At 43.9% G+C, this 24,782-nt stretch overlaps 1 protein-coding gene across 2 annotated transcripts in view; it reads left to right on the top strand.

Moving 5' to 3' along the window:
- Nucleotides 1–24,782, top strand: part of TRANK1 (tetratricopeptide repeat and ankyrin repeat containing 1) — a 119,046-nt gene that overhangs the window by 28,858 nt on the left and 65,406 nt on the right. For both annotated transcript variants that reach the window (XM_034956101.3, XM_008951573.4), the window contains exons 2-7: nucleotides 8,229–8,360; nucleotides 13,408–13,534; nucleotides 17,425–17,575; nucleotides 20,926–21,044; nucleotides 23,701–23,784; nucleotides 24,341–24,479. In XM_034956101.3, the coding sequence (XP_034811992.2) occupies nucleotides 8,229–8,360; nucleotides 13,408–13,534; nucleotides 17,425–17,575; nucleotides 20,926–21,044; nucleotides 23,701–23,784; nucleotides 24,341–24,479 (752 nt within the window). The remainder of the gene's footprint in view (nucleotides 1–8,228; nucleotides 8,361–13,407; nucleotides 13,535–17,424; nucleotides 17,576–20,925; nucleotides 21,045–23,700; nucleotides 23,785–24,340; nucleotides 24,480–24,782) is intronic.

The following is a 24,782-nucleotide window of genomic DNA, read 5'->3' as shown; positions in this document are numbered from 1 at the left end:
AAATTCATCAGGAACTCTTATTGGCTGCTCTTCCTGCATCCATTTTACATTGGCTTATTTCTCTCCATCTTGCCTTCAGCCAGGATGATCTGGAAGTATCAATTGGATCTTGGTTTTTTTATTTTTTGAGACAGAGTCTTGCTCTGTCACCCAGGCTGGAGTGCAGTGGCACGATCTTGGCTCACTGCAACCTCTGCCTCCCAGGTTCAAGCAATTCTGCCTCAGCCTCCTGAGTAGCTGGGATTACAGGGATGTGCCACCATGCCCAGCTAATTTGTATTTTTTTAGGAGAGACGGAGTTTCACCATGTTGGCCAGGCTAGTCTTGAACTCCTGACCTCGTGATCTGCCCGCCTTGGCCTCCCAAAGTGCTGGGATTACAGATGTGAGCCACTGTGCCAGGCCGAATTGGATCTTGTTAATCCGCAACCTAAAACCCTCTAGTGTTTTACTGTTCAATACGGTAGCCACTAGCCACATGTGGCTATGTATTGCAAAGTTAATTAAAATTAAGTTAGATTTGAAATTCAGTTCTTCATTTGTACTAGTCATATTTCAAATGTACAGTAGCCAGTTGTGGCTAGTGCCTTCTGTATTGTATAGTATAAAATTGAACATTTGCATTATCACAGAAAGTTGTCATAGACAATGCTGCTTTCCCAGTTGCATTTAGATGAATTCCAAGACCCTCTGATGGCCTTCAAGATCCATCATCTACTTACTGCAGCAATTACCTACTCTTTCAGCTTCACTTTTGCATCCTACTCACCTGGCAGTTCTTGAACTGTGAAGCTCAGAGCTTTTGCATGTGCTGTTTCTGTGGCCTGGACACCTACTGTCCTCGTCACTGGGCTAACCGCTCACTATTTAGATCTTGTCTTAAACGTCAATTCCAACAGACTTGCCTTGATCCCTGCAATCTAAGCTGTGATCTCCTGTTACAGCCTTTCTTATACCCTCTACTTTTTCTTCATAAGAAGAAAAATATTTTAACTATAATATTTGTGTGATTATTGATGTACTTAATGTTCATCTCCCTAACAGACAGTAAACTTCTGGAAGGTGGGGATAGTGGCCATCCTTTCACCATCAGACTCCTGATCCCCAGCACAGTGCCCAGCATAGGGTAGATGCTATATGAATAATAGGACTAGGGTGTGCTGAAAGTTCAGATCCAGTGGGAAGGCACATGTGTGTTGGGTGTGTGAAAATTAAAAACAGTTCTTTATCACTGTAGGATGACTGTAGTTAACAATAACATATAGTTCAAATAGCTAGAAGGAGGTTATTGAACATTCCCAACACAAAGAAATAATAAATGTTTGAGATGATGGATATGCTACATACCTGATCTGATCACTTATACATTATATGCATCAAAACATCACTATGAATATGTACATTATCAATATGTCAATTTAAGAAATAAAATAGGTAGGCCTGGCGCGGTGGCTCACACCTGTAATCCCAGCACTTTGGGAGGCCAAGGCGGGTGGATCACGAGGTCAGGAGATTTAGACCATCCTGGCTAACACAGTGAAACCCCATCTCTACTAAAAATACAAAAAATTAGCCGGGCGTGGTGGCCGGCGCCTGTAGTCCCAGCTACTCAAGAGGCTGAGGCAGGAGAATGGCGTGAACCCGGGAGGCGGAGCTTGCAGTGAGTGGAGATCGGGCCACTGCACTCCAGCCTGGGTGACAGAGATGAGACTCTTTCTCAAAAAACAAAAAACAAAAAAGAAATAAAATAGGCCTGGTGTGGTGGCTCACGCCTGTAATCCCAGCATTTTGGGAGGCTGAGGCAGGTGGATCACCTGAAGTCAGGAGTTTGATACAAGCCTGGCCAACATGGTGAAACCCCGTCTCTACTAAAAATACAAAAATTAGCTGGGCGTGGTGGTGGGCACCTGTAATAGCAGCTACTAGGGAAGCTAAGGGAAGAGAATGGCTTGAACCCACGGGGCAGAGGTTGCAGTGAGCCGAGATCGCGCCATTGTACTCCAGCCTGGGTGACAAGAGTGAAAACTCCTTCTCGAAATAAATAAATAAATAAAAAATCTAGAAAAATGTTCCCAGGAGCTGGGGATGGGGGATTGGGGGTGTTCTGTATCATGACTGTGGTTGTGGTTGCATGATCATAAATTTTGTTAAATGAATCGAACACTTAAAATGGGTGAATTTTATCATATGTAAATTGTACCTCAATAAAATTTACTTAAAAAAAAAAAAAAAAGAAGACACCAGCTGGGTGCAGTGGCTCATGTCTGTAATCCCAGCACTTTGGAAGACCGAGGGATCACCTGAGCGCTCACTTGAGCTCAGGAGTTCAAGACCAGCCTGGCCAACATGGTGAAAACCCTGTCTCTACTAAAAATACAAAAATTAGCCTGGCATGGTGGCGTGCGCCTGTAATCCCAGCTACTTAGGAGGCTGAGGCAGGAGAATAGCTTGAACCCGGGAGATGGAGTTTGCAGTGAGCCAAAATTGCACCACCGCACTCCAGCCTGGGCGACAGAGTGAGACTCAGTCTCAAAAAAAAAACAAAAACAAAACAAACCCAAAAACAGTCAAGAGACCCCAGATATTGGGGAGGTAGATAATTATTTATGGTGTTTACTTTTTGCTGTGAGAATGACTTTTAGGTTATACATTTTACAAAAACAGTTCGGAGCTGGTCTCGTCAACTGGCTTTAGAAATGCCATCTTTGGTGTGCATGTAGTTGGGTGTAATTGAGGCTGTAAATAAATGAGGAATAACTTAAAGTTGATGGGCGAAGGGGATAAGTTGCACTGGTAATGCCTTAGGTTTAGTGCAGGCCACTTTACTGGGCTTTGGTCGGGGGCAGGATGGTGAGACAGCTGAGGGGGGTGGTGGCAAGGTGTTCCGGTCTTGTCCTATTTAAATGCCCTGGGTAGGGAAGACTTGGGTGCAGCACCTCATACTTTTCCAGGGGCCTTATGAAATATTTTGAGTGAGTTTCTTAAGAAAATTCCTGTTCTTCTTGTCCCACATTTGTACCCCTTTCCCCAAGAAAAAAAGAAAAAAACAAAACAAAACACATTGAAGTCCCCAGGATATATTCTGACTTTGGATTTTTATCCTTGACTGTCTGTGGCACCCTTCCTGTGGGGAAGAGGAGTCACTTTTAAGAGAGAGAGAAAGAAAGAGAGGAGAGGAGAGGAGAGAAAGAGAGGAGAGGAGAGGAGAGGAGAGAAACAAAGCAAGAAAAAGAAAGCAAGCAAGAAAGTAAGTGAGCAAGCAAGCAAGCAAGCAAGCAAACAGGCAAGAAAGAAAGATAGAAAGATAGAAGGAAAAGGACGGGCATGGTGGCTCAAGCCTGTAATCCCAGCACTTTGGGACACGAGGCGGCCGGATCACTTGAGGTCAGGAGTTCGAGACCAGTCTGGCCAACATGGGGAAACCCTATTTCTACTAAATATAGAAAGTTAGCTGGGCATGGTGGGATTACAGGGAGCACGCCTGTAATCCCAGCTACTCAGGAAGCTGAAGCAGGAGAATGGCTTGAACTCGAGAGATGGAGGTTGCAGTGAGCCAAGATTGTGCCACTGCACTCCAGCCTGGGTGACAGAGTGAGACTCCATCACACACACACACACACACACACACACACACACACACACACACAAAAGAGACATACTCTTTCTAGCTTCAACTTGGATCTACTGCTACTGCCAGCATTCCCGAGTTAATCTTGGATCATTGACTGCTTTTGGGCTCTTTTGGCAACCCTAAACAAAAAAAGCAAGCAAGCAAACAAAAAACCCCAAAAAATAAAATAAAAAAGTAAACAAATTTGTTGTCAAGAATTCAAGTAGTACCCAGATAATGTATGAAGGGAAAGCCATCCTCTCTGCCCATTTCAGTAATAACCCCTCCATAGGCCATCTGTGTTGCCAGTCTTTGCTGTAATCCTGTACGTCAGTTACAGAACTTCATGTGTATACGTATACACAATGAGTCATAAAACCCACAACCACCTGGATCTGCTCTGTTTTAGACTTGCTTGTTTCAAAATCTACTCAGTGCATTTGCATTTTTCTTGCATCTTCTTCCTCATATGTAGCTCAGCAGCCTGTGACAGCTTCCAACAACTAGAGTTTGAATTCTCATAGAGACATAGTGAAAATTTCTGAAAGCCAGCCAGGCAGGTGTGCAATTGTCCTTAAGTATTTTGTAGCTTTTACACCATTAACGAAACTGAAAATGCAGGGTAGAGTGCTCAGTGCCAGCCAAAATATAAGATACCCTAGTGATTTTACTGGGTGCTGATCTTTTAGCCTCTGTCTTGGCCCTTCAGAGTATAGTTTGGCTCTTAAAGTGAGGCCACCTAGGTTGGAATTCTCACATTACCAATTTCAGTGTGACTGTGGCAAGTGGTAAGTGGCTTAACCTGTCTTTGCTTCACTTTCCTTATGTGCAAAATAGAGATAGAGTCACGCTGACCTTATAGCACTTTTTTTTTTTTTTTTTTTTTTTGACAGAGTCTCACTCTGTTGCCCAGGCTGGAATGCAGTGGCTTGATCTCAGCTCACTACAACCTGCATCTCCTGGGCTTAAGTGATTCTCGTGCCTCAGCTTCCTGAGTAGCTGGGGCTATAGGCATGCACTACCATGCCTGGCTAATTTTTGTATATTTTTAGTAGAGATAGGGGTTTCACCATGTTGGCCAGGCTGGTCTCGAACTCCTGACCTCAGCTAATCTGCCTGCTTTGGCCTCCCAAAATGTTGGGATTACAGGCGTGAGCCACTGTGCCTGGCCGAGGCTTCTTATAAGAATGAAAAGACACAATGATGTAAAGCACATAGTAGGTACTTAGCAGATATTAGCTATGAAGAATATTGTCATTATGGTAAATTATTACCACTTTTATTTAATAATTTCATCTTATAAATAAATCATCAGTTGGTCAGTTTTTTCTTTTTTTTAAAGACCCAACAACGGAGCCATCTGTATTCTGCTGTAGAGATATAAAGCATTCTTCCATGTAATGAGAATGTAACTCTCAATGAATCCTATTAGGAAGAAAAAAGCCTTCTGTATGGTTGGCATTCCTTCTTTCACCTTTGATGTGATTGTATCAATAAAAAGCAGAAACATAGGTGGGTGAATACATTTGTTGTTGCTCACATAACATTAAGAGCTGACTTGGTTTCTAGAGAACTATGAAAAATAATCTTGAAATGAAGAGTTTTTTTTTGTATTTGTAAATACAATGGAAATGCCTTGTGTTTGAATTCTTCAGTTAAACCCTTAAAGAGTCTGTTTGATAACATTTATGGTCTGATTAGTAAGAGGGTACATCGTAGAGTGATTGGAAATTCAGAAAATCAAGGAAGAAAATTAAAATTCTGTCAAATCCCAAAGGCGTGGCTTTTAACATTTTGGCATATTTTCAATACATTTTATGTATTTAAAACAATTTGGGATTATATGCCTTTTCAACCTTATAGGCCTATATTTTTCATTTACTAACTTGCTCTGTCATTAAATGTTCTTTTACAATATGCCTTTTCAACCGTATAGGCCTGTATTTTTCATTTACTAACTTGCTCTGTCATTAAATGTTCTTTTACAACACAATTTTTTTTTTCCAGATGGAGTTAGCGCTTGTCACCCAGGCTGGAGTGCAGTGGCGTGATCTTGGCTCACTGCAACCTCTGCCTTCCGGGTTCAAGCAATTCTCCTGCCTCAGTCTCCCAAGAAGCTGCGATTACAGGTGCTCACCACTATGCCTGGCTAATTTCTGCAGTTTTAGTAAAGACGGGGTTTCACCATGTTGGCCAGGCTGGTCTCGAACTCCTGGCCTCAGGTGATCCGCCCGCCTCAGCTGATCAGCCTCCTAAAGTGCTGGGATTACAGGCATGAGCCAGCGCACTGGGTCTTTTGCAACATGATTTTATTTTATTTTATTTTATTTTTTGGAGATAGAGTCTCACTCTGTCACCCAGGCTGGAGTGTAGTGGTGTGATCTTGGCTCACTGCAACCTCTCCCTCCTGGGTTCAAGTGATTCTCCTGCCTCAGCCTCCCGAGTAGCTGGGATTACAGGTGCGTGCCACCACACCTGTCTGATTTTTGTATTTTTAGAAGACATGGGGTTTCATCATGTTGGCCAGGCTGGACTCGAACTCCTGACCTCAGGTGGTCTGCCCGCCTCAGCCTCCCAAAGTGCTGGGATTACAGGTGTGAGCCACTGTGCCCAGCCACAACATGATTTTAAAAATAGCTGTGTGTTGTTCTAACATACGGATCTTCTATAACTGATTTAAACCCATTATATATTATGGAACATTTAGAGGTATTTCCAAGTTTTCGAGGTGGTGAACATCCATGAGGCTAAACCTATTTATGATGTATTCTATTTCCTCTGTAAGCAGTGTCCCCAACATTTCGTGTCATTTTTAAAATTATTTTCCAATGATATTTTGTTGTTCAATTTTTGATTTACTTATGCACTAGTGAGGGTGATCCTATTTACCCACTTTTCATATATTTAGTAGCAATTACTTGGTGTTTCTTTGTGAATTGTTTCTTAGGATCCTTATACATTTTGGTGAGAATGTTGGTCTTTTCTTGCAGTGGAAAGCTATTTATAACGGAGGGATATGAACTCTTTGTCAGTTATTACAATAATTTTCTTGTTTCAGTTGTTTGACCATGGCCAGCTTAAAGAATATTTATTGGACAAATGGCCGACAATATTTGAAAGAAAAGCATACTTTATTCCCTAGTACATAGCTCTTTACATTTTTTCATGTTCTTCTTAGTCATCTCTGTGTAAATAGTAGTCATATAATTTAGAGATTACTACATGAAAAGCATAGGTAGAGTTCTGTATTCTGACTTAAGAGTCATGTGTCTCATTCTGTTAAAGCTCTGCCTAAGAAGTGGAGTACAGTTCAAAAACCCCATTCCCAAGAAGTCAAATTGTTTAAAATAAATCACCACTTATGTGTGCTTGGGTCTGTTTCCCCCTCTGACCCCTTACTTGGATTTAAAATGATAAAATTAATAATTACTGTCTATCCAAGAATTGTGTTGGTCATCAAGACACCTAAGAAATTTTATGACCCCATAGGTACATGTCATCTGTGAACACCTGAAACTGTCCACATATTTAAGACCTACCCTACCCTACCAATTTGCCTTTCCCTCTGCCATCTTGAGAGGAAGCAATACTAAAGGACCTCTTCTCTGACCCCCACCTTTTCCCTGTCTCCTTGGCAGCTGCTTCTTAAGATCTTCCTGGGTGCTCTCCTCTCCTACCTTTGTTCAGCACACTTACCAAGGCCCCCCATGTGGTCAGGGCTGCCAGGCAGTTCTCTCCAACCACCCAGGCCACACTGGAGAAAATCAGTAATGTGCGTCTTCTCTGGGTCTGGCATTCAATTGTTACACCACAGATATTTAAGAACCCCTTATGTTCAAGGCCATATGGCTACAAAAATTAGCAAAATAGGGGTTTGACCTGAAAGAGGCAAATACCCTTGGGGGACACAGACAAGTAGGCAGGCAATGGCTGTCTCAGGGACAAATATTTCAAGGCTTATTTTATAGTGTTTTAAGAAAGGAGGGGGACAGGAGAGACAGTGGTTGTGTCTCTGTGTCCTAGCCACTTGCATACTGAGGCCTTCACCTGCCCTCCCTGTTCCATCTGCTAAGAGAGTGGAAGTACTATCAGCTGAGTTTTTACCAATACGTGATGTGGTACAGTGGTCAAGAGCAGAAACTAGAAATTGGTCAGATCTGGGGTCAGAAATGGGAAATGCCATCAGCAGATTTTTAGGCAAGTGACTTGAACCTCTGAGCCTCAGTTTCCTCATCTGAACAGTGGGGACAATGCCTTCCTGTGGGCTGTGATGATGGGTAAATGAGATTAATAATAATGCCAGTTACAGGGATAGCACTCACTACCTACCAGGTTTATGTTGTCTCATGCATGGAAGCAGCCTCCTCCAGATCATTAATGCTGAATAAATGGAATTGGTCTGGCCACCCTTGAGAACAGAAAAGAACTGACAAAGAAATAGTCTTGTCAGACACTCTGCCTGGTTTCCTGGTGGTGAGAGGTGTTGCCAAGATGTGCCCTTTGAAGGTGGGTGGGGCCATAGTGAGCGAACTCCTTCTCCAGATTTCAGCAATGCAGACCGGAAGGTGAACATGCCCTGCACGGGTCTGGCAGCAAGCGTCTCCCCCGTCTCCTCACAGGATGGACCTGACAGCTTACGCTGAGCTGCTGAAAGAATCCGGCAACCAGGTTCTTAAGAATGGGAACTTCTCTTTGGCCATCAGAAAGTACGATGAAGCCATCCAGATTCTCCTGCAGTTATACCAGTGGGGGTAAGTGTTTGCATTTTCACCTCATCTTTTCTTTTTCAGTACATGGGACTCTGTTCCTTATGATTTCTTTTCATTTCTTATCGTTCCACCCTGTTTCTGTTTTCTTTATCGCTCACTTCCTATTTATCTTCTCTGCATTGTCAGCTTAGAAGTGAACAGGGATTGTGTAAGAAGGGAAATAGAAAGTGAAACATAGAGGACTGTTGATAAACATAACAAAACTTCCCGTTCTGGCTGGCTAGGGGTCAGATTTAATGGGATGGCTGAAGTCTTCGAACAAACCTCTTCGTTGTCATTCATTTCATCTTCTTTATTATCTATGCCATTTACTCCGTGGCCACAGCGCACACCCCGCCGGGCACTAAGGTTCACTTTCTCTTTCCTTGCCCCTTCAGCTTCTTACAGACCTGTTCTCAAACATTGTAGTATCACAACATGCTTAAACATTGCTGAGGACCCTAAAGAGCGTCTTCTGTTTATGTAGGCTGTAGCTGTCAATACAGTATGGTAGAACTTAAAACTGATAAAAAAATAAAATATGTATTTATTTAAAAATATTGGCCGGGTGCGGTGGCTCATGCCTGTAATCCCAGCACTTTGGGAGGCTGAGGTGGGCAGATCACGAGGTCAGGAGATCGAGACCATCCTGGCTAACAGGGTGAAACTCCATCTCTATTAAAAATACAACAAATTAGCCGGGTGTGGTAGTGGGCACCTGTAGTCCCAGCTACTCCGGAGGGTGAGGCAGGAGAATAGCGTGAACCCGGGAGGCGGAGCTTGCAGTGAGCCGAGATTACGCCACTGCACTCCATCCTGGGCGACAGAGCCAGACTCCGTCTCAAAAAAAAAAAAAAAAAAAAATCAATAAATTTGCTGGGTAGAGTGGCTCAAACCTGTAATCCCAGCACTTTGGGAGGCCGAGGCGGTCAGATCACCTGACTTCAGAAGTTCAAGACCAGCCTGGCCAACATGGTGAAACCCCATCTCTACTAAAAATACAAAATTAGCTGGGCGTAGTGGCGCACGCCTGTAATCCCAGCTACTTGGGAGGCTGAGGCAGGAGAATCGCTTGATCGTGGGAGGCAGATGTTACAGCGAGCCGAGATCGTGCCATTGAACTCTGGCCTCGGTGACAAGAGTGAAACTCTGTCTCAAAAATAAATAAATAAATATATCAGTAAATCTATTACATGTTGTATTTTTAAAGTATATTTTCCAAAACAAAAACTTGTACATTTTTGTAAATCTCCTTCTTAATGTCTTGTCTCCACAGAAGACAGCTGGCTTCTTACATCTGTATTCAGTCTGTTGCAATATCACATGTCATATGGCTTCTGGAAAACTCCCTGTGTGAGTGTGAGGGAATGAGTATGAACAAGGCACATTATGTCTTACTTATTGTATTAGTTTCCTGTTGCTGCTGTAACAAGTTACCACCAATTTAGGGCTTAAAGCAATACAAATTTTTTCTCTTGCAATTCTGAAGATCAGAAGTTCTAAATGAGTCTAATGGGGCTAAAATCAAGGTGTTAGCAGGGCTGGTTCTTTGTGGAGGCTCTGAGGGGGAGAAGGCACTTCCTTGCCTTTCTCAGCTTTGAGTGGCAGTGTGTATTCTTTGGCTTGTGGCTCCTTCCTTTATCTTCAAAGCTTATCATTCCAATCTCTGCTTCTGTCATCACCTTGCCTTCTCCTCAGCTGTGCTTCTGTCTCCCTCTGTCTCTCTCGATCATAGGGACCCTTGTGATTTTATCATAATTCAGGATAATCTCCTATTCCTAAAATGCTTAAATTGATCACATCTGCTACATCATTTGTTAATCACAAAAGTTTGTCTTTTTCCATAAAAAGAACAGTATTTGGGGGCCATTACTCAGCTTACCACAACTGTGAAAGTATTTTCACCTTGTGGATCACCTGCAGTGGCCTTGAGGGTCCCCAGAAGTTCCCAGATCATCCTTTTGGAACAGCTGCAGTAGAGCGAGCAGATGTTGGCATCTGTAGGGTGCACACAACCTAAACTTGTGCTAGGAAATGGCACCAAATTAAATTACTGAAACATGGCTCCACCTCCCCCTCCCATCTCCTTGATGTCTACACTCTAGTTGAGGTTGAGTTGAGTGTAATTAGCTTGTGTCTGTAGTTTCTGCAGTTCTGCCTTGTCCTGGTACATATCAGAATTGTGTCAGAGCTGGGTCTAGAGATCCTCGATCAAGGCAAACATTCAGCTTTCTTAGAAAGAGGTAGTATTGTGTAGTGTTTATGGTTGTAGACTGACCCCACACTATGTGTGTTCAAAGCTCAGCTCCACCACTTACTGTGTGACCCCTACTGGGACTTCTGCCTGGACCCTCATGTTGCCTTTTGTGGGACCTTCCTGACACTGTTCCCCTTGCCCATCACCTGCTGCTGGCCTTCCTGCCACAGCTAGCTAACACTGAGACTCAGGTGCATGTGATTTACAGCGTACTTGCAGGAGAAAGGGGACTGAGGGAGGCAGGATGGCACAAGGAAGGCTCTAAGCAGGGATGGTGTCTAAACCAAGCAAGATTTGCCTGATCCCATAGGCAGCTCTGGAGCATGAATCATACTGCAGAGCTGGTTCCATCTTGAGGCAAGGAGGTTAACCTTTTGATTCTCATATCAGTCAGTCACTGGTTTTAGGCTGTCTGGCTCCCGGCAGTCATCCTAGGGAGTGGGCTATATTAGTCTGCTTGCGCTACCATAACAAAATAGCACAGACTGGGTGGCTTAAACAACAGAAATTTATTTTTCAAAGTTCTACAGGCTGGGAAGTCCAAGATCAAGCTGCCCCCTGTGAGGGCTGTCTTCCTGGCTTGTAGATGGTTGCCTTCTCACTGTGTCACGTGCAAAGAGGAGAGAGCAAGCTCTCCAGTGTCTCTTCTTATTCCATTGTGAGGACTCCACCCTCATGACCTCAGCTAAACATAATTACCTCCCAATGGCTCCATGTTCAAATATTGTCACATTGAGGGTTAGGGCTTCAACCCAGGGATTTTTTTTTTTTTTTTTTGAGACAGAGTCTCGCTCTGTCTCCCAGGCTAGAGTGCAACGGCACGATCTCGGCTCACTGCAAGCTCCGCCGCCTCCCGGGTTCACGCCATTCTCCTGCCTCAGCCTCCCGAGTAGCTGGGACTACAGGCACCTGCTACCACGCCTGGCTAATTTTTTGTATTTTTAGTAGAGATGGGGTTTCACCGTGTTAGCGGGATGGTCTTGATCTCCTGACCTTGTGATCCGCCCGCTCGGCCTCCTAAAGTGCTGGGATTACAGGCATGAGCCACTGTGCCCGGCCTACCCAGGGATTTTTTTTTTTTTTTTTGGCAGTTGGGGTTGGGGGAAGTTCAGTCCCTAGTATGGGTCTAACTTCCTGGGGAGAGGGTAGCTCTCATTAGGCTGAGGATAAATCTCTGGAGAACAGGGTGCTGAGAACCTCTAGCTGCAGCCAACAGACATTGCAGCTGGGAATGGCTGCACTGGCCAGAGTGTCTGGGATGGACACCATGGCATCTCTTACACTTGCGGTCACTGCTCCCTTGCTGATCCCTCACTGCCTGACCCCACTGCCTCCTGTGTGCTTCTGGGGCCTCATCCCTTCACCTAGAGGGAATGTTGGGCCATGAAAGAAGCCAGACACAAAACATCGAGGGTGGGGACAGTAATGGAGGTGATTTTTCCTTTGTTTATTAATATTTTTGTGCTTGTCTGCATTATCTACAGTGATTTTTGTATTATTCTACAGTGATTTGTATTATTTTTACGATTAAGATTTTTTTTTCTTTTTTTGAGACGGAGTCTTGCTGTGTTGCCAGGCTGGAGTGCATTGGTGCGATCTTGGCTCACTGAAATCTCCTCCTCCTGGGTTCAAACGATTCTCCTGCCTCAGCCTGCCGTGTAGCTGGGACTACAGGTGCACCCCACCACACCCAGATCATTTTTTTGTATTTTAGTAGAGATGGGGTTTCACCATGTTGGCCAGGATGGTCTCGAGCTCCTCGCCTCGGCCTTGGCCTCCCGAAGTGCTGCGATTACAGGCATGAGCCACTGCGCCTGGCCTATTTAATATCTTAATTATGTAATCCCAGCACTTTGGGAAGCTGAGGCAGGCGGATCACGAGGTCAGGAATTCGAGACCATCCTGGCCAACATGGTGAAACCCCATCTCTACTAGAAATACAAAAATTAGCCGGGTGTGGTGGTGTGCGCCTGTAATCCCAGCTACTCGGGAGGCTGAGGCAGAAGTGCTTGAATCCAGGAGGTGGAGGTTGCAGTGAGCCGAGATTGCACCACTGCATTCCAGCTTGGGCGACAGAGTGAGACTCTGTCTCAAAGATATTAAATAAAAAAGAAGTCATAAGGCTTGCTTTTTTTATTTGTGTGTCTTATATTCCATTGGTAGCTGGGCTTCTCTTGACATATTGTGGTTTGCTTTGAATTTTCCTTTTTCTTCTGGCCTGGTTTCAGCATTAACTTGCAGCTATATTACCTCTAGACCAAGGCCAGAGCCATCCCTGCCCTGCTGCGCTTTAAAGGGCCCTCCTTTGGCCATCTTCCAGCTGTGCCCCTCCTCACAGGCAGGAGTCTGTGGGGCCAGGGCCATACTCACCCAGAGTTCTTGCATCCCCTTTGGTCTACACTGTGGGCACCAAGACTATGGAATTCCCTGCCTTATAGGCCCTGCTCCCAGGGCCTGCACAGGCCTCTTACCTGAAGCCGATTCTTCTGAGGGCTGGCAATGGAGATGAAATGATTATGCGTGGAGATCAGTGAGAGATGGAACCAACCTGTTGAGAACAATTGTCATTAAAAGACGGGAGCAGAGTATTTGGGAGTGAGGAAGGACAGATTTATATATTGTAAATGTTCCAGGCTCTTCTGGGGTCTGGGAGACTGATCTGATAAGCATGAATGAGTCATTTCCTGCTGAAACACCCTTCCTGATGGCAGCAGCCAGCACCGAATGGGGGGACTTCACAGACTGTTTTCTGTATTTGCAGAACCATGACAGACCACCGGTTTGTTCTTACAGGGTTCCCCCGAGGGACTTGGCTGTGCTGCTGTGCAACAAATCAAATGCATTTTTCAGCCTTGGGAAGTGGAATGAGGCATTTGTTGCTGCCAAGGAATGTCTCCAATGGGATCCAACCTACGTGAAGGTATGGGGTGGCAGGGTGAAGGTGTGGGGAGATGACTTGAGAGTATTGGGGTGGTGGATGAAGGTATGAAAGGATGAGAGAAAGTGTGGGGCAGTGGCACCTGGGGGTGGCAGCTGCTGCCTCCTTCCTTTTAGCCTGCCTCTTTCCATTCCTTTTAAAAGTGGAAATGCTAGGAGTTCTTCTAGATCTCTTTGCATCTTCAGACAGATGCCCATGGGGCATGTGATCGTTATCTGGAGAAGAGTAAAAACAAGGATCGCCTAGTGTTGAAATGCACTTTGTAGGAACAGCAGAGCTTGGCCTCCTAGTGGATGGAGCACAATGGAGATCACAGAGGAACTTGTTTTGTTCTGATATAGTTACACCCAAACTCATAATCTGTGCATGTTCTTTGCCGTTCGCAAGTTTCATCTGAGCAAAGCTTTACTTCAAATGCAAGCTGGGTGGGTGACACAAAACCAATTTTTCAGAAGGCATTTCTTATAGTAGAAACCAGCTCTTCAGAGAGATCATGGAGTTTGAGAGGCCACTAAGACCCTTTAAGATTGTTAACAAAGGTCAATAAACATCATTTGATTGTTTTTTTCATCAGAAATGCCCTGAGTGCCACTCTTCATGGCACCTTTACTGTTCTTGGTGCCTCAAGGCAGACAAAAGGAGCAGAAGACTCATCCCAGCTCTTGAGTAGTTTGCATTCAATCTGGGGAGAAAAAGAGCATTACATTCAGAGGCCTTAAATTCAATAGCCACTCTGGAGCATCTGAAGCAACACATAATGTGTGACTGCTAGAAACAAAATACAATGGAAAGGGAGTGGTGGAGGTTTGACCTATAGAGTACTTTAACTTTAAGAGAGGGATTTGGATATTTTACATAATAAGTAGACACTGACTCTTAAACTTCTTATTGGAAGATGAATATTTTAGAACAAGCTCGTCCAACCCCTGGCCCAGGACAGCTTTGAATGTGGCCCAACACAAATTCATAAACTTTCTTAAAACATTGAGATTTTTTTTTGCGGTTATTTTTTTAAAGCTTATCAGCTATTGTTAGTGTCAGTGGATCTTATAAGTAGCCCAAGACAATTCTTCTTCCAATATGGCCCAGGGAAGCCAAAAGATTGGATACCTCTGCTTTAGAATTTATTGACTAGTTTTGAAAATGGGAGTGCATTCCTGGGAAATTTCTTCCCAAAGGTATTTTAGGATATTCCCAATCCTCTCGCTGGGACAGTATTAATATTTGGGTTTTGCCCAAATCCCGGAAGTGGAGGCTGTGACTGTGGCCCAAGGGACTTGATGCTCTTACATCAAGGGGCTTCTTCCTTGATTGGCCAAACCTGCAGCAGCCCCTGACAGCACAGCAACCAGGGCCACTTCCTAGTTCTTACCCAGAACTCCTGGGAGTCTCTCTCCATCCTCTCTCCCCTTCCCCACCGCAATTGTCCTCTACAGGCAAGGCAAAAAATTTTCCCTCTACCTTCTTTTGGTTCAGTGGCTGAGGCCTTGCAAATCAGATTGACAAGAGACAGATTAACAGGAGAAAAGCACACAGATTTCATTTGATGTTCACTTTTATGTGTCAAAGGAATCTTTCTAGAAGAGAGGTAAAGCTCCAAAAAATGTGGACAGGCCTGAGATCTTCTATGATATTTTTAATAAAGAATAATAAATTGTGGGGATGCGACAAGATAAAGGAAAAGAGTTTTAGGTGTCTAGGGGCTGCAAACTGTGGGAAGGTGTATATATGTGGGAACGTAATGGAAGATAAGGGGCTATCTTAGCAAGGTTTGTTCAGGCCAGTCTTGGTGCTCAATTTCTCTCTTCTTCATGGCCATAAAACTTCCCTGGGAGAGAAGATTTATGGCAGTCCTCATTTCTTCAGAGTTTCTGCTTTTTAATCAGTTAAGTGAAGCTCAGGGGAGGCTTCTTTTTGCATCTGTTGAATCTCAGATACCTTCAGCTCGAAATAATCCTTATGCCAAAGTGGCATATTTTAGGGTGGCATATTCTGATCCCCTTCATCTTCCTCAAAAAAAAAAAAAAAAAAAAACAAAAAACCTTGAATCTGAGGAAGGCAAAGAAATGGGAGATTATCAGCTTGCCTAGTTAGAAAAAACGAAACACACTTTTTTTCCTCCTCTCTTTGATTGTTATCTGAGGTCTTTAGACTTTCAAAATGAAAGTTAAAACAAATCATTAAATAGCCAGAAATTTGGTGTTACGTGGAGTTTTAAAGTACTTCCTTTTTTATGAACCCAGTTGGTGAACACCTGTTATCTTTTTTTTTTTTTTTTTTTTTTGAGACAGGGTCTTGCTTTGTCACCCAGGCTGGAGCCTCACCTCGTGGGCTCATGTGATCCTCCTCCCTCCGCCTCTGGAATAGCTGGGACTACAGGCTTGCACCACCATGCCCAGCTAATGAAAACAAATTTTTTTTTTGTAGAGACAGGGTCTCACTATGTTGCCCAGGCTGGTCTTGAACTCCTGGGCTCAAGCAGTCCTCCTGCCTTGGCCTCCCAAAGTGCTGGAATTACAGGCTAGAGTCACTACACCCGGCTTTCTGTTATCTGAGACAGAAAATTGTTTTGGTAGATCCCTGATGCTGATTCAGGTGATCAACGTGGGGTAGGCAATATCATTTTATTCCCATTCAAGAGTCATATTATTTGTATATAGGCAAAACTAGACCATTTTCTTCTATTGATCATTGTAATTTTCTTCTTTCTATAGAAATCAAATATTTCTTTGGCCTCTCGTGAATATTGCTTATAATGTAGAACTCAGTAAATCTCAATGTTTGTCATTACAATTTGTTTTCTTACGTACCCAGTGGAAATTGTGTTTACTTTGAAAGGGGCAGGAAAAACACCTTTGTTTTCATGTCAGTCTCATTCTTTTCCTGAACACTAATCAAAGGATTATTTTCATTCTTTTGTTCTGGCCCAAGCTGTGACTTGAAGTATGAATTAATAAATAAGGCCAGGTGCAGTGGCTCACTTGCACTGCACCCCGGCTTCATAATCCCAGCAGTTTGGGAGGCCGAGGCAGGAAGATGCTTGAGGCCAGGAGTTCAAGACCAGTTTGGGCAATATAGCAAGACTTTGTCTCTACAAAAAATGGAAAAATTATCTGGGCATGGTGGTGCACACCTGTAGTCCCAGCTACTTGGGAGGCTATGATGAGAGGTTAGTTTGAGCCCAGGAGTTAGAGGGTAGCAGTGAGCCAGGATCATGCCACTACGCTCCAGCCTGGGTGATAGGGCAAGATCCTGTCTCAATCAATCAATCAGTCAATAACAAACCAACCAACCAGAGACATAATTGAAAGCAGACCTTCTTCTCTCTGTGTCATATGTTAGATGCTATGTCAGTCATGGATTTGAAAGTGATTCTTTTCTTGGCAGTTAAATGACAGGAGCAATGTGGCACAGAATATAATGTGGAAACCCTGTATCCAGTGTTGGTTAGAAATCCATGTTTACATAGAAGTAAGACAGGATATAAGTCTGTTGCCCAGGCTGGAGTGCAGTAGCATGACTGTAGCTCACTGTAGCCTCTATCTCCTGGGCTCAGGTAATCCTCTCACCTCAGCCTCCTGAGTAGCTGGGACTACAAGGTATGTGCCACTATACCCAGCTAATTTTTATTTTCTTTTTAGTAGAGACAAGGTCTCACTATGTTGCCTAGGCTGGCCTCCAACTCCTGAGCTCAAGCGATCCTCCTGCCTTGATCTCTCGGAATGTTAGGATTACAGGCATGAGCCACTGTGCCCAGCCAGAAGTCAGACTTTTAGAGTTGGATTTCCCATGTTGCCAGTTTTGCTTTTTCTTTCACCAGCAGGTTAAAGGAGATGTGGTACATAACAGTTTTGCTTTTTATCCTGTTCCAGGGATACTACCGAGCTGGTTATTCCTTGCTAAGGTTGCACCAGCCTTACGAAGCCGCTCGCATGTTTTTTGAGGGTCTGCGACTTGTGCAGAGAAGCCAAGACCAGGCACCGGTTGCTGATTTCCTTGTTGGAGTCTTCACCACTATGAGCAGTAAGTTGGAACTGGGGAGACTTTTTGTAAAGTCCTTGCTATTTTATTGAAATAGCTCCTGGGGACTCAGGCTCATGGGGAGATAATTTCTGGGTGTTTCTTTGTGGCTGATTTATGCAGTTTAATGAATCTAGTTCACACATTAGAAAGCATTTTGGATGCTTCGGTGGCTTCTGCCTTTGTGAAAACAATGAAGTCCTTTTCGCATAAATGACTAAAACTTTGAGAGTTTGGTTTCAGACTTTTTTTTTTTTTTTGAGACAGAGTCTTACTCTGTCACCAGGCCGGAGTGCAGTGATGTGATCTTGGCTCACTGCAAGCTCTGCCTCCCGGGTTCAAGTGATCCTCCTGCCTCAGCCTCCCGAGCGGCTGGGATTACAGGCACACGCCACCACACTGGGCTATTTTTTTGTATTTTTAGTAGAGATGAGGTTTCGCCATATTGGCCAGGATGGCCTTAATCTCTTGACCTCGTGATCCGCCCACCTTGGCCTCCCAAAGCGCTAGGATTACAGGTGTGAGCCACCCTGCCCGGCTGGTTTCAGACTTCTTAAGTGTTTTGTGTTGCTATTCATAGGGGTTTCCGTATTTATACTACTCGCCTGATGTGACTTTTGCTCTTTCCGGTAATTTTTCTTTTTCTTTCTTTTTTTTTTTTTGAGACGGATTTTCACTCTTGTTGCCCAGGCTGGAGTGCAATGGCACGATCTTTGCTCACTGCAACCTCTGTCTCCCAGGTTCAAAGGGTCTCCTGCCTCAGCCTCCTGAGTAGCTGGGATTACAGGCGCCTACCACCCCGCCCGGCTAACTTTTTGTATTTTTAGTAGAGATGGGGCTTCACCATGTTGGCCAGGCTGGTCTTAAACTCCTGACCTCAATCCACCTGCCTTGGCCTCCTAAAGTGCTGAGATTACAGGCGTAAGCCACCATGCCTGGACTTTCCTGTACTTTTTCACATGTATTTTTCCAGTCTATTGAGAAAATATTTGTTTGCTATGAAGATGACCTGGAAGGGCCGATGGCGGGTCCTGTGAAAGCTGATAATGGGTGCTCCATGTCAGGGTCGTGAAGCTCACTACCTGGCACTGCAGAATCAGCGGAGGACCCAAGTGTTCAGCCTAGCAGGGAGGGGAAGCTTTTGTGTCACTGCATTAAGTTACTACTCTAATGACCTGGCCTAAGACATAGCTTTGTCGGTGGCCCAGATCAGGCAAAACCAGAAACTGGTAAAGCACAGTGTAATAAACTTCACTCCTTGGCAGTGATGGTGCAGTCTAAAGTCCTGCCAATACCTAGGCTGTTGTTTTTAAATATGGTGTTTGATCAAATTTAAGTTGCACTAAGATGTGCTATTAATTTATGCTCTGCCAGTGAAAGACAACATTGATTGTAAGACATCCTGATTTCAGAGATATTAGAATATGAAAAATGGCACATGTTAGAATTTCTGAAAAATGGTCTTTGGTTTTTAAATATGGGGAAACCACAGCTGACAATGGATAGACTGTTATCAATCAAACTGTTCCCATTGCAGTTGTGGGAAAGCAACTTCTGTGGTCTGTAGGTGGAATCTCACAGATTTTGACAAGTTTGGTACAGAGAGGGGACTAGAGTAGTAGCAGGCAGTGGGAAGGAGTTAGAGGCAGGTGCAGCCATGTCCCCTAGACAGGGAAGTGGAAAGTCTCTAGATAGGTGCTGATGGGTCACAGCTCTTCAGTCAGTCTTTTGCCAACAGTAGCCAGGGCTGGCTTCATTTTCTTTCAAACCCAATGACTTGGCCTGCACTTCTCTGCATCTTTTTTTTGAGACGGTGTCTTGCTCTGTGGGCCAGGCTGGAGTGCAGTGGCGCAATCTAGGCTCACTGCAACCTCTGACTCCCAGGTTCAAGCGGTTCTCCTACCTCAGCCTCCTGAGTAGTTGGAACTACAGGTGTGCACCACCACCACGTTTGGCTAATTTTTGTATTTTTAGTAGAGATGGAGTTTCACTATGTTAGCCAGGCTGGTCTCGAACTCCTGACCTCAGGTGATCCACCTGCCTTGGCCTCCCAAAGTGCTGGGATTACAGCCTTGAGCCACTGCCCCCGGTTTCTCTGCATCTTTTATATTTTTTTTGAGATGGAGTTTCACTCTTTTCGCCCAGGCTGAAGTGCAATGGCGCGATCTCTGCTCACTGCAACCTCCGACTCCTGGGTTCAAGCGATTCTCCTGCCTCAGCCTCCCTAGTAGCTGGTATTACAGGCACTGCCACCACATCCAGCTGATTTTTGTTTTTTTAGTAGAGATGGGCTTTCACCCTGTTGGCCAGGCTTGTCTCAAATTCCTGACCTCAGGTGATCTGCCCACCTTGGCCTCCCAAAGTGCTCAGATTACAGGTGTGAGCCACTGCACCCGGCCCTCTGCATCTTTTAAATGTCACTATTCTGTCAGAAGCCAGGCTGGAGTTATGGGAATTCCAAACAACTGCTTCTTGATGACTGCCCCTTAAGATAACTTGGGTGGTTTTCATTCTGCCCCCAACCTGAAACGGGGCAGTTAACAGGACTTCTTAAGATGATGCAGCCAATACTTTACCAAAGTACTCCTTTTTGGAAGGTAAAGAAATTGTCGTCGCCCAGTTTCTAAATTTTGAAAAATATATTTATGGGAAACTTTGTATCATTTCATATAGTATGCATTTGTTTTGATATTTACTTATTTTTTGAAATTAATAACCTTGGAAGAGGTGCCAAGTTATTCTGAGTCTTGACCTGTCCCCTTGGACATTCTTATCCATGAATTTGAGAAATATGGTTGGAGGATCACCAGGTGCAATAGGTCGATGGGCCACCAGGTCAGAAGAATGTGTATTGATGACAAGAGTTGGTAGATCTGGGTTCCAGTCTTGTTTCTTGTCATGAACTAACTGCATGATATGCCATGAAACCTATCTTCATTTGTCATAGTTTCTAATGTTTTGGGTAACAATATTTGTCACATTTTTCTTAAAGGAAGTGAGTTTTGTAACTTAAGCTTCCATTTCCTCCTCTATAAGTGGAGATAATAGGCACTTCCTTAGTGGTTTATTTGAGGTATTGAATATAAGCACATATCACTGGGCTTGGCAACTAGAAAGGCAAAGCGAATGTTAATTATCCTGCCTAACTCTTAGGGGATTGATTTTATGATGAACTGAAAATAATTGCCACTTGTACCAATTATAAAGGACTTCATACTACTTTGAAAATGCCTTTCTTTAGGGTATCTTTAATTTACCATTTGTCTATGTGTGAACTTAATTGGAGGACCTTTTCCCAAATGCTGTAGACTTTCCCCACATTAAAATCCCTAAATTATGAAACTTTCTTTTAGGTGACTCCATTGTTTTGCAAAGTTTCTTGCCTTGCTTTGATCATATTTTCACAACTGGATTCCCAACAGAAGTGTGGCAATCTGTAATAGAAAAGTTGGCGAAGAAAGGATTATGGCATGTAAGTAAAAGGAGATGGCTCTCATGGGGAGAGTACATTCTTGATGAAATGATTCCTTTCCATTGGCATTGAGGGATTGTAATTTATTATTTGTTGATCTTGATGCCAGGGTAAATTTTTAACTAGGATATCATTAAAGATGAAAAGTCTTTGAGATAGATTAATTAGCCAGTTTCCATTTATTTTTAAAAATGGGAAAAACGCTTAGATCTGTGTCTCCACTGTCATCAAAGAAATGTAAAGTACAGATGCTAATGGTAATATGGAATGAGAAAAACAAAGCTGTGTGTTCATTTTCACAATCCTTTTAAATACTGCTTTAGCTAGTGTGTGCCCGGATGACCTATCTGGGCTGCTCACAAGGGTTCCCATGTGGTTTTGAGGGACTGCTAACATTTGGGTAGTGGCTAAGTGAGGTTGTAGGACCTGAACCCAGGGCCAGGAATCCATGGAATGGAGGAGTGGGTGGACTGTGGAGGTCTGGGCTTCAGTGTCACACAGATGTGTCCTTGAATCAGAATCCCCCACTTACTATTTTGGGCTAATTACTTCCCATTTGAGTCTTATTTCCTCATTTGTAAGTTGCATTATATAAACCTATTTCTTCAGAGTTTTGGTAAGAATCAGAAATAATGGACAAGAGCACCTATCAGGTAACGTTTGTGGAAGGTTTACAGTGCCAGGCATTGAGCTGAGGGGTTTTATAATACCTGGCATATTCTAAGTGCCCAGTGAATAGTAGTCGTCATTGGTGATAGGCTATAAGTGCTCATGAGAATGGGCTGGCCAAGCTACGAATTTGGTTAGAACAGCCCTGCTGGGCTTTCAAAAGTTGGGCAGTCCAGAAAAGTCACCAAAAACAAGGGCAACCTATTAAGGACTCCTGATCCTAGCAGGTTGGATGACTTTAGAATAGACAATTCTTAAATTTTGGGCAAGGTAATGGATTCTGTTGGAAATCTAATGAAATCTGTGGGGCTCTCTTGTCATGCACTGACAATTATGTGTATAGTTTCAGGGGGTTCATGGGAAACCTCCTGGAGTCCAGCCGTGGGCTCCCTGAAGCTTACCCCTGTATTAAAAAATCTTGGGAGGGCAGGCAGCAGGGTTGAGGAAGGCAGACTGAACTCTTGGGGAACCAGTAGTCAGAAATTCAGGGTCCCATTAAAAGACATTTGAGATATTTTCTCTTGGGATAAGGTAGCTGGCGTAAGAGATTTATAAGGATCCTTCCAGCTTTATTTTTTAAAAAGTTTTGAAATTCTGTGATTCCAAGTGCTAGGGTAGATCTGTGAGCAGGAGGCCTTAGGCCTCATTAGCAGGAAGATAGTTTAATTTACTGCACTCAGGGAAAGAACCTTTCCTCTCTTCCCAGTGTGGGGTGGACATGAATAGAGCTCCATGGCCTAGGCAGAGAATGAGAGAATGGGAGACAGGCAACTCCTAATAGATTATTATCCCAGCCAGTCAAGGGAGGGCCCAGGAATCCAGCCCAAGTGGCAGGTCCAACATCCTACCTGCAGTGAGGCTCTGGTAATTCCCAAATACTACAGACAGAAGCATCTTTTAAAAGGCCAGCAATCTGCCCACTAGAATGCTGAACTTATCATGTGGGGTTGAGTGTGGGCAGCGAGGCTTGTTTAGGGCAAAAAGTTAAGAATGGGCATCACAGAGGTTGCAGTGAGCTGAGATTGCACCACTGCACTCTAGCCAGGGCAACAAGAGTGAGACTCTGTCTCAAAAAAAAAAAAAGAATGGGTATCAATCTGAAAGAAACTAGAAGTGAGATGTGGCCATGGGCTCAGTTCCTGTGGTCCTAAGTCCACTGGCAAAAGCCATACATGAGAGAGGTTGGAGCTGAGACTGGGTCTCCAGTCATGGTCATAACAGAGCCGGGAATTCTTAGACCTGTTAGCATACCTGAATGATCTCAGTAGGGGCTTCTTAAGATGTGCTGTGAGACCTGTGAAAACTGGCTTAACTTCTCTGGGATTTAGTCTCTTCAGCAACTTTAGATAGGGTCAGTAGTTTAACAACTGGGTCTCTGAAAAGAAAAGGTCCCGATTTGTAGCATTTGCTAACTTTGGTAGTATAAATACTCTCACCATGGCCAATTTCCAGCTACTAATATGACATACAAGACTTGGAGTTAGGAGGAGATGTGCATCATCAACTCAGTAGCTGATAGGAGCCGGCTGCAGCACACCATTGACAGGGTCTAATGGGCTCCAAGTACTTGGGGCTTTTAAAACGCTGATGTGAGGAATAATTGATTGGGATGGGATATTTCTAAAGGATTTGAGTCTTCCACTTGCTAAGCCTTAAGAACTTGGCAGGGAATTACTCTTTTTTTTTTAAAATCTCATTGCAACTATGCTGTGAAATGCTGCATAACATCATCTGCTCCTGTCCTCAGCAGGCTTTGAGGAAGTGTGGAGGGGCCTTAGTCCTCAGCAGGAACAGGAAGTTGGCTAGACAGAGACTTTAATTGTCACAGCAATTAGCTGAAAAACTTGGCAAGCACTTCAAAAAAAGACAAGGCTAGAGAGTGTTTTTTTTTTTATTTGCTTGTTTTAAAGCTTAAAATAACTTTTTTGCTTTAATAACCTATGTGGAGAACATTATTATTCCAGCCTTTTCTGTCTTCTCCCACCAGTCATTTCTGCTTCTGTCAGCAAAAAAAGACCGATTACCAAGAAATATTCATGTCCCAGAGTTATCACTGAAAAGTCTCTTTGAGGTAAGGTGATATATCTATCTATCTATATCTATGTATATATATATGTTTTGTTTTGTTTTGTTTTGTTTTGAGACTGAGTCTCGCCCTTTCGCCCAGGCTGGAGTGCAGTGGCATGATAGCTCACTGTAACTTCCTCCTCCCGGGTTGAAGCAATTCTCCCTGCCTCAGCCTCCCGAATAGCTGGGATTACAGGCGCCTACCACAATGCCCGGCTAATTGTTGTATTTTTTGGTAAAGATGGGGTTTCGCCATGTTGGCCTGGCTGGTCTCGAACTCCTGACCTCAGGTGATCAGCCACCTTGGCCTCCCAAAGTGCTGGGATTATAGGCGTGAATCACTGTGCCTCGCAAGGCGATTTCTTGAAACATACACTTCCTTGTGTCTTGTACTTTCTCCTTCAGCTGCCTTACCACAAATTTGTTATTTATAATAACCCTAGGCTTGGACCACAGCTAATCCAAGTTTTACTGATTCCATACTTTATGGGTAAAGGAGTTTGAAGCTTCATATTGATTAGTGACTTCCATAATTTGTCCTGTGTGTTTTTTTTCCCCAGAAATACGTTTTCATTGGACTTTATGAGAAGATGGAACAAGTGCCCAAGTTAGTCCAGTGGCTCATCTCCATTGGTGCAAGTGTTGAGACTATAGGACCGTATCCCCTTCATGCCCTCATGCGACTCTGTATCCAAGCCAGTGAGTCTTCTCCCAGTTTTCCACCCTCCAAGCTGCCCTTCTAGCCTAGTTCTGGAACTCTGTTGAGCTCAAGTGAAACGAGAATTAAGTCACTTGAATGCAGACCATTTGAATATTCAAATGATCTGATTATTCAAATGAATGAAGCAGCAGGAAAATAGTATCATTTTTATCTTTCCTGGCACCTAGTAGCTGCAGGAGGTCCAAACGGAAAGGATTCTGTGATTCTAGACAGATCCTGGCAGGAGGATGGAGCCCTGGGACCCATGGAAGAGACTTAGGACAGACAGCTGTTGCTGGGCA

The sequence above is a fragment of the Pan paniscus genome, chromosome 2, assembly GCF_029289425.2.
Source record: "Pan paniscus chromosome 2, NHGRI_mPanPan1-v2.0_pri, whole genome shotgun sequence".
NCBI lineage: Eukaryota > Metazoa > Chordata > Mammalia > Primates > Hominidae > Pan > Pan paniscus.
This window is presented reverse-complemented; position numbering and strand designations above follow the sequence as displayed.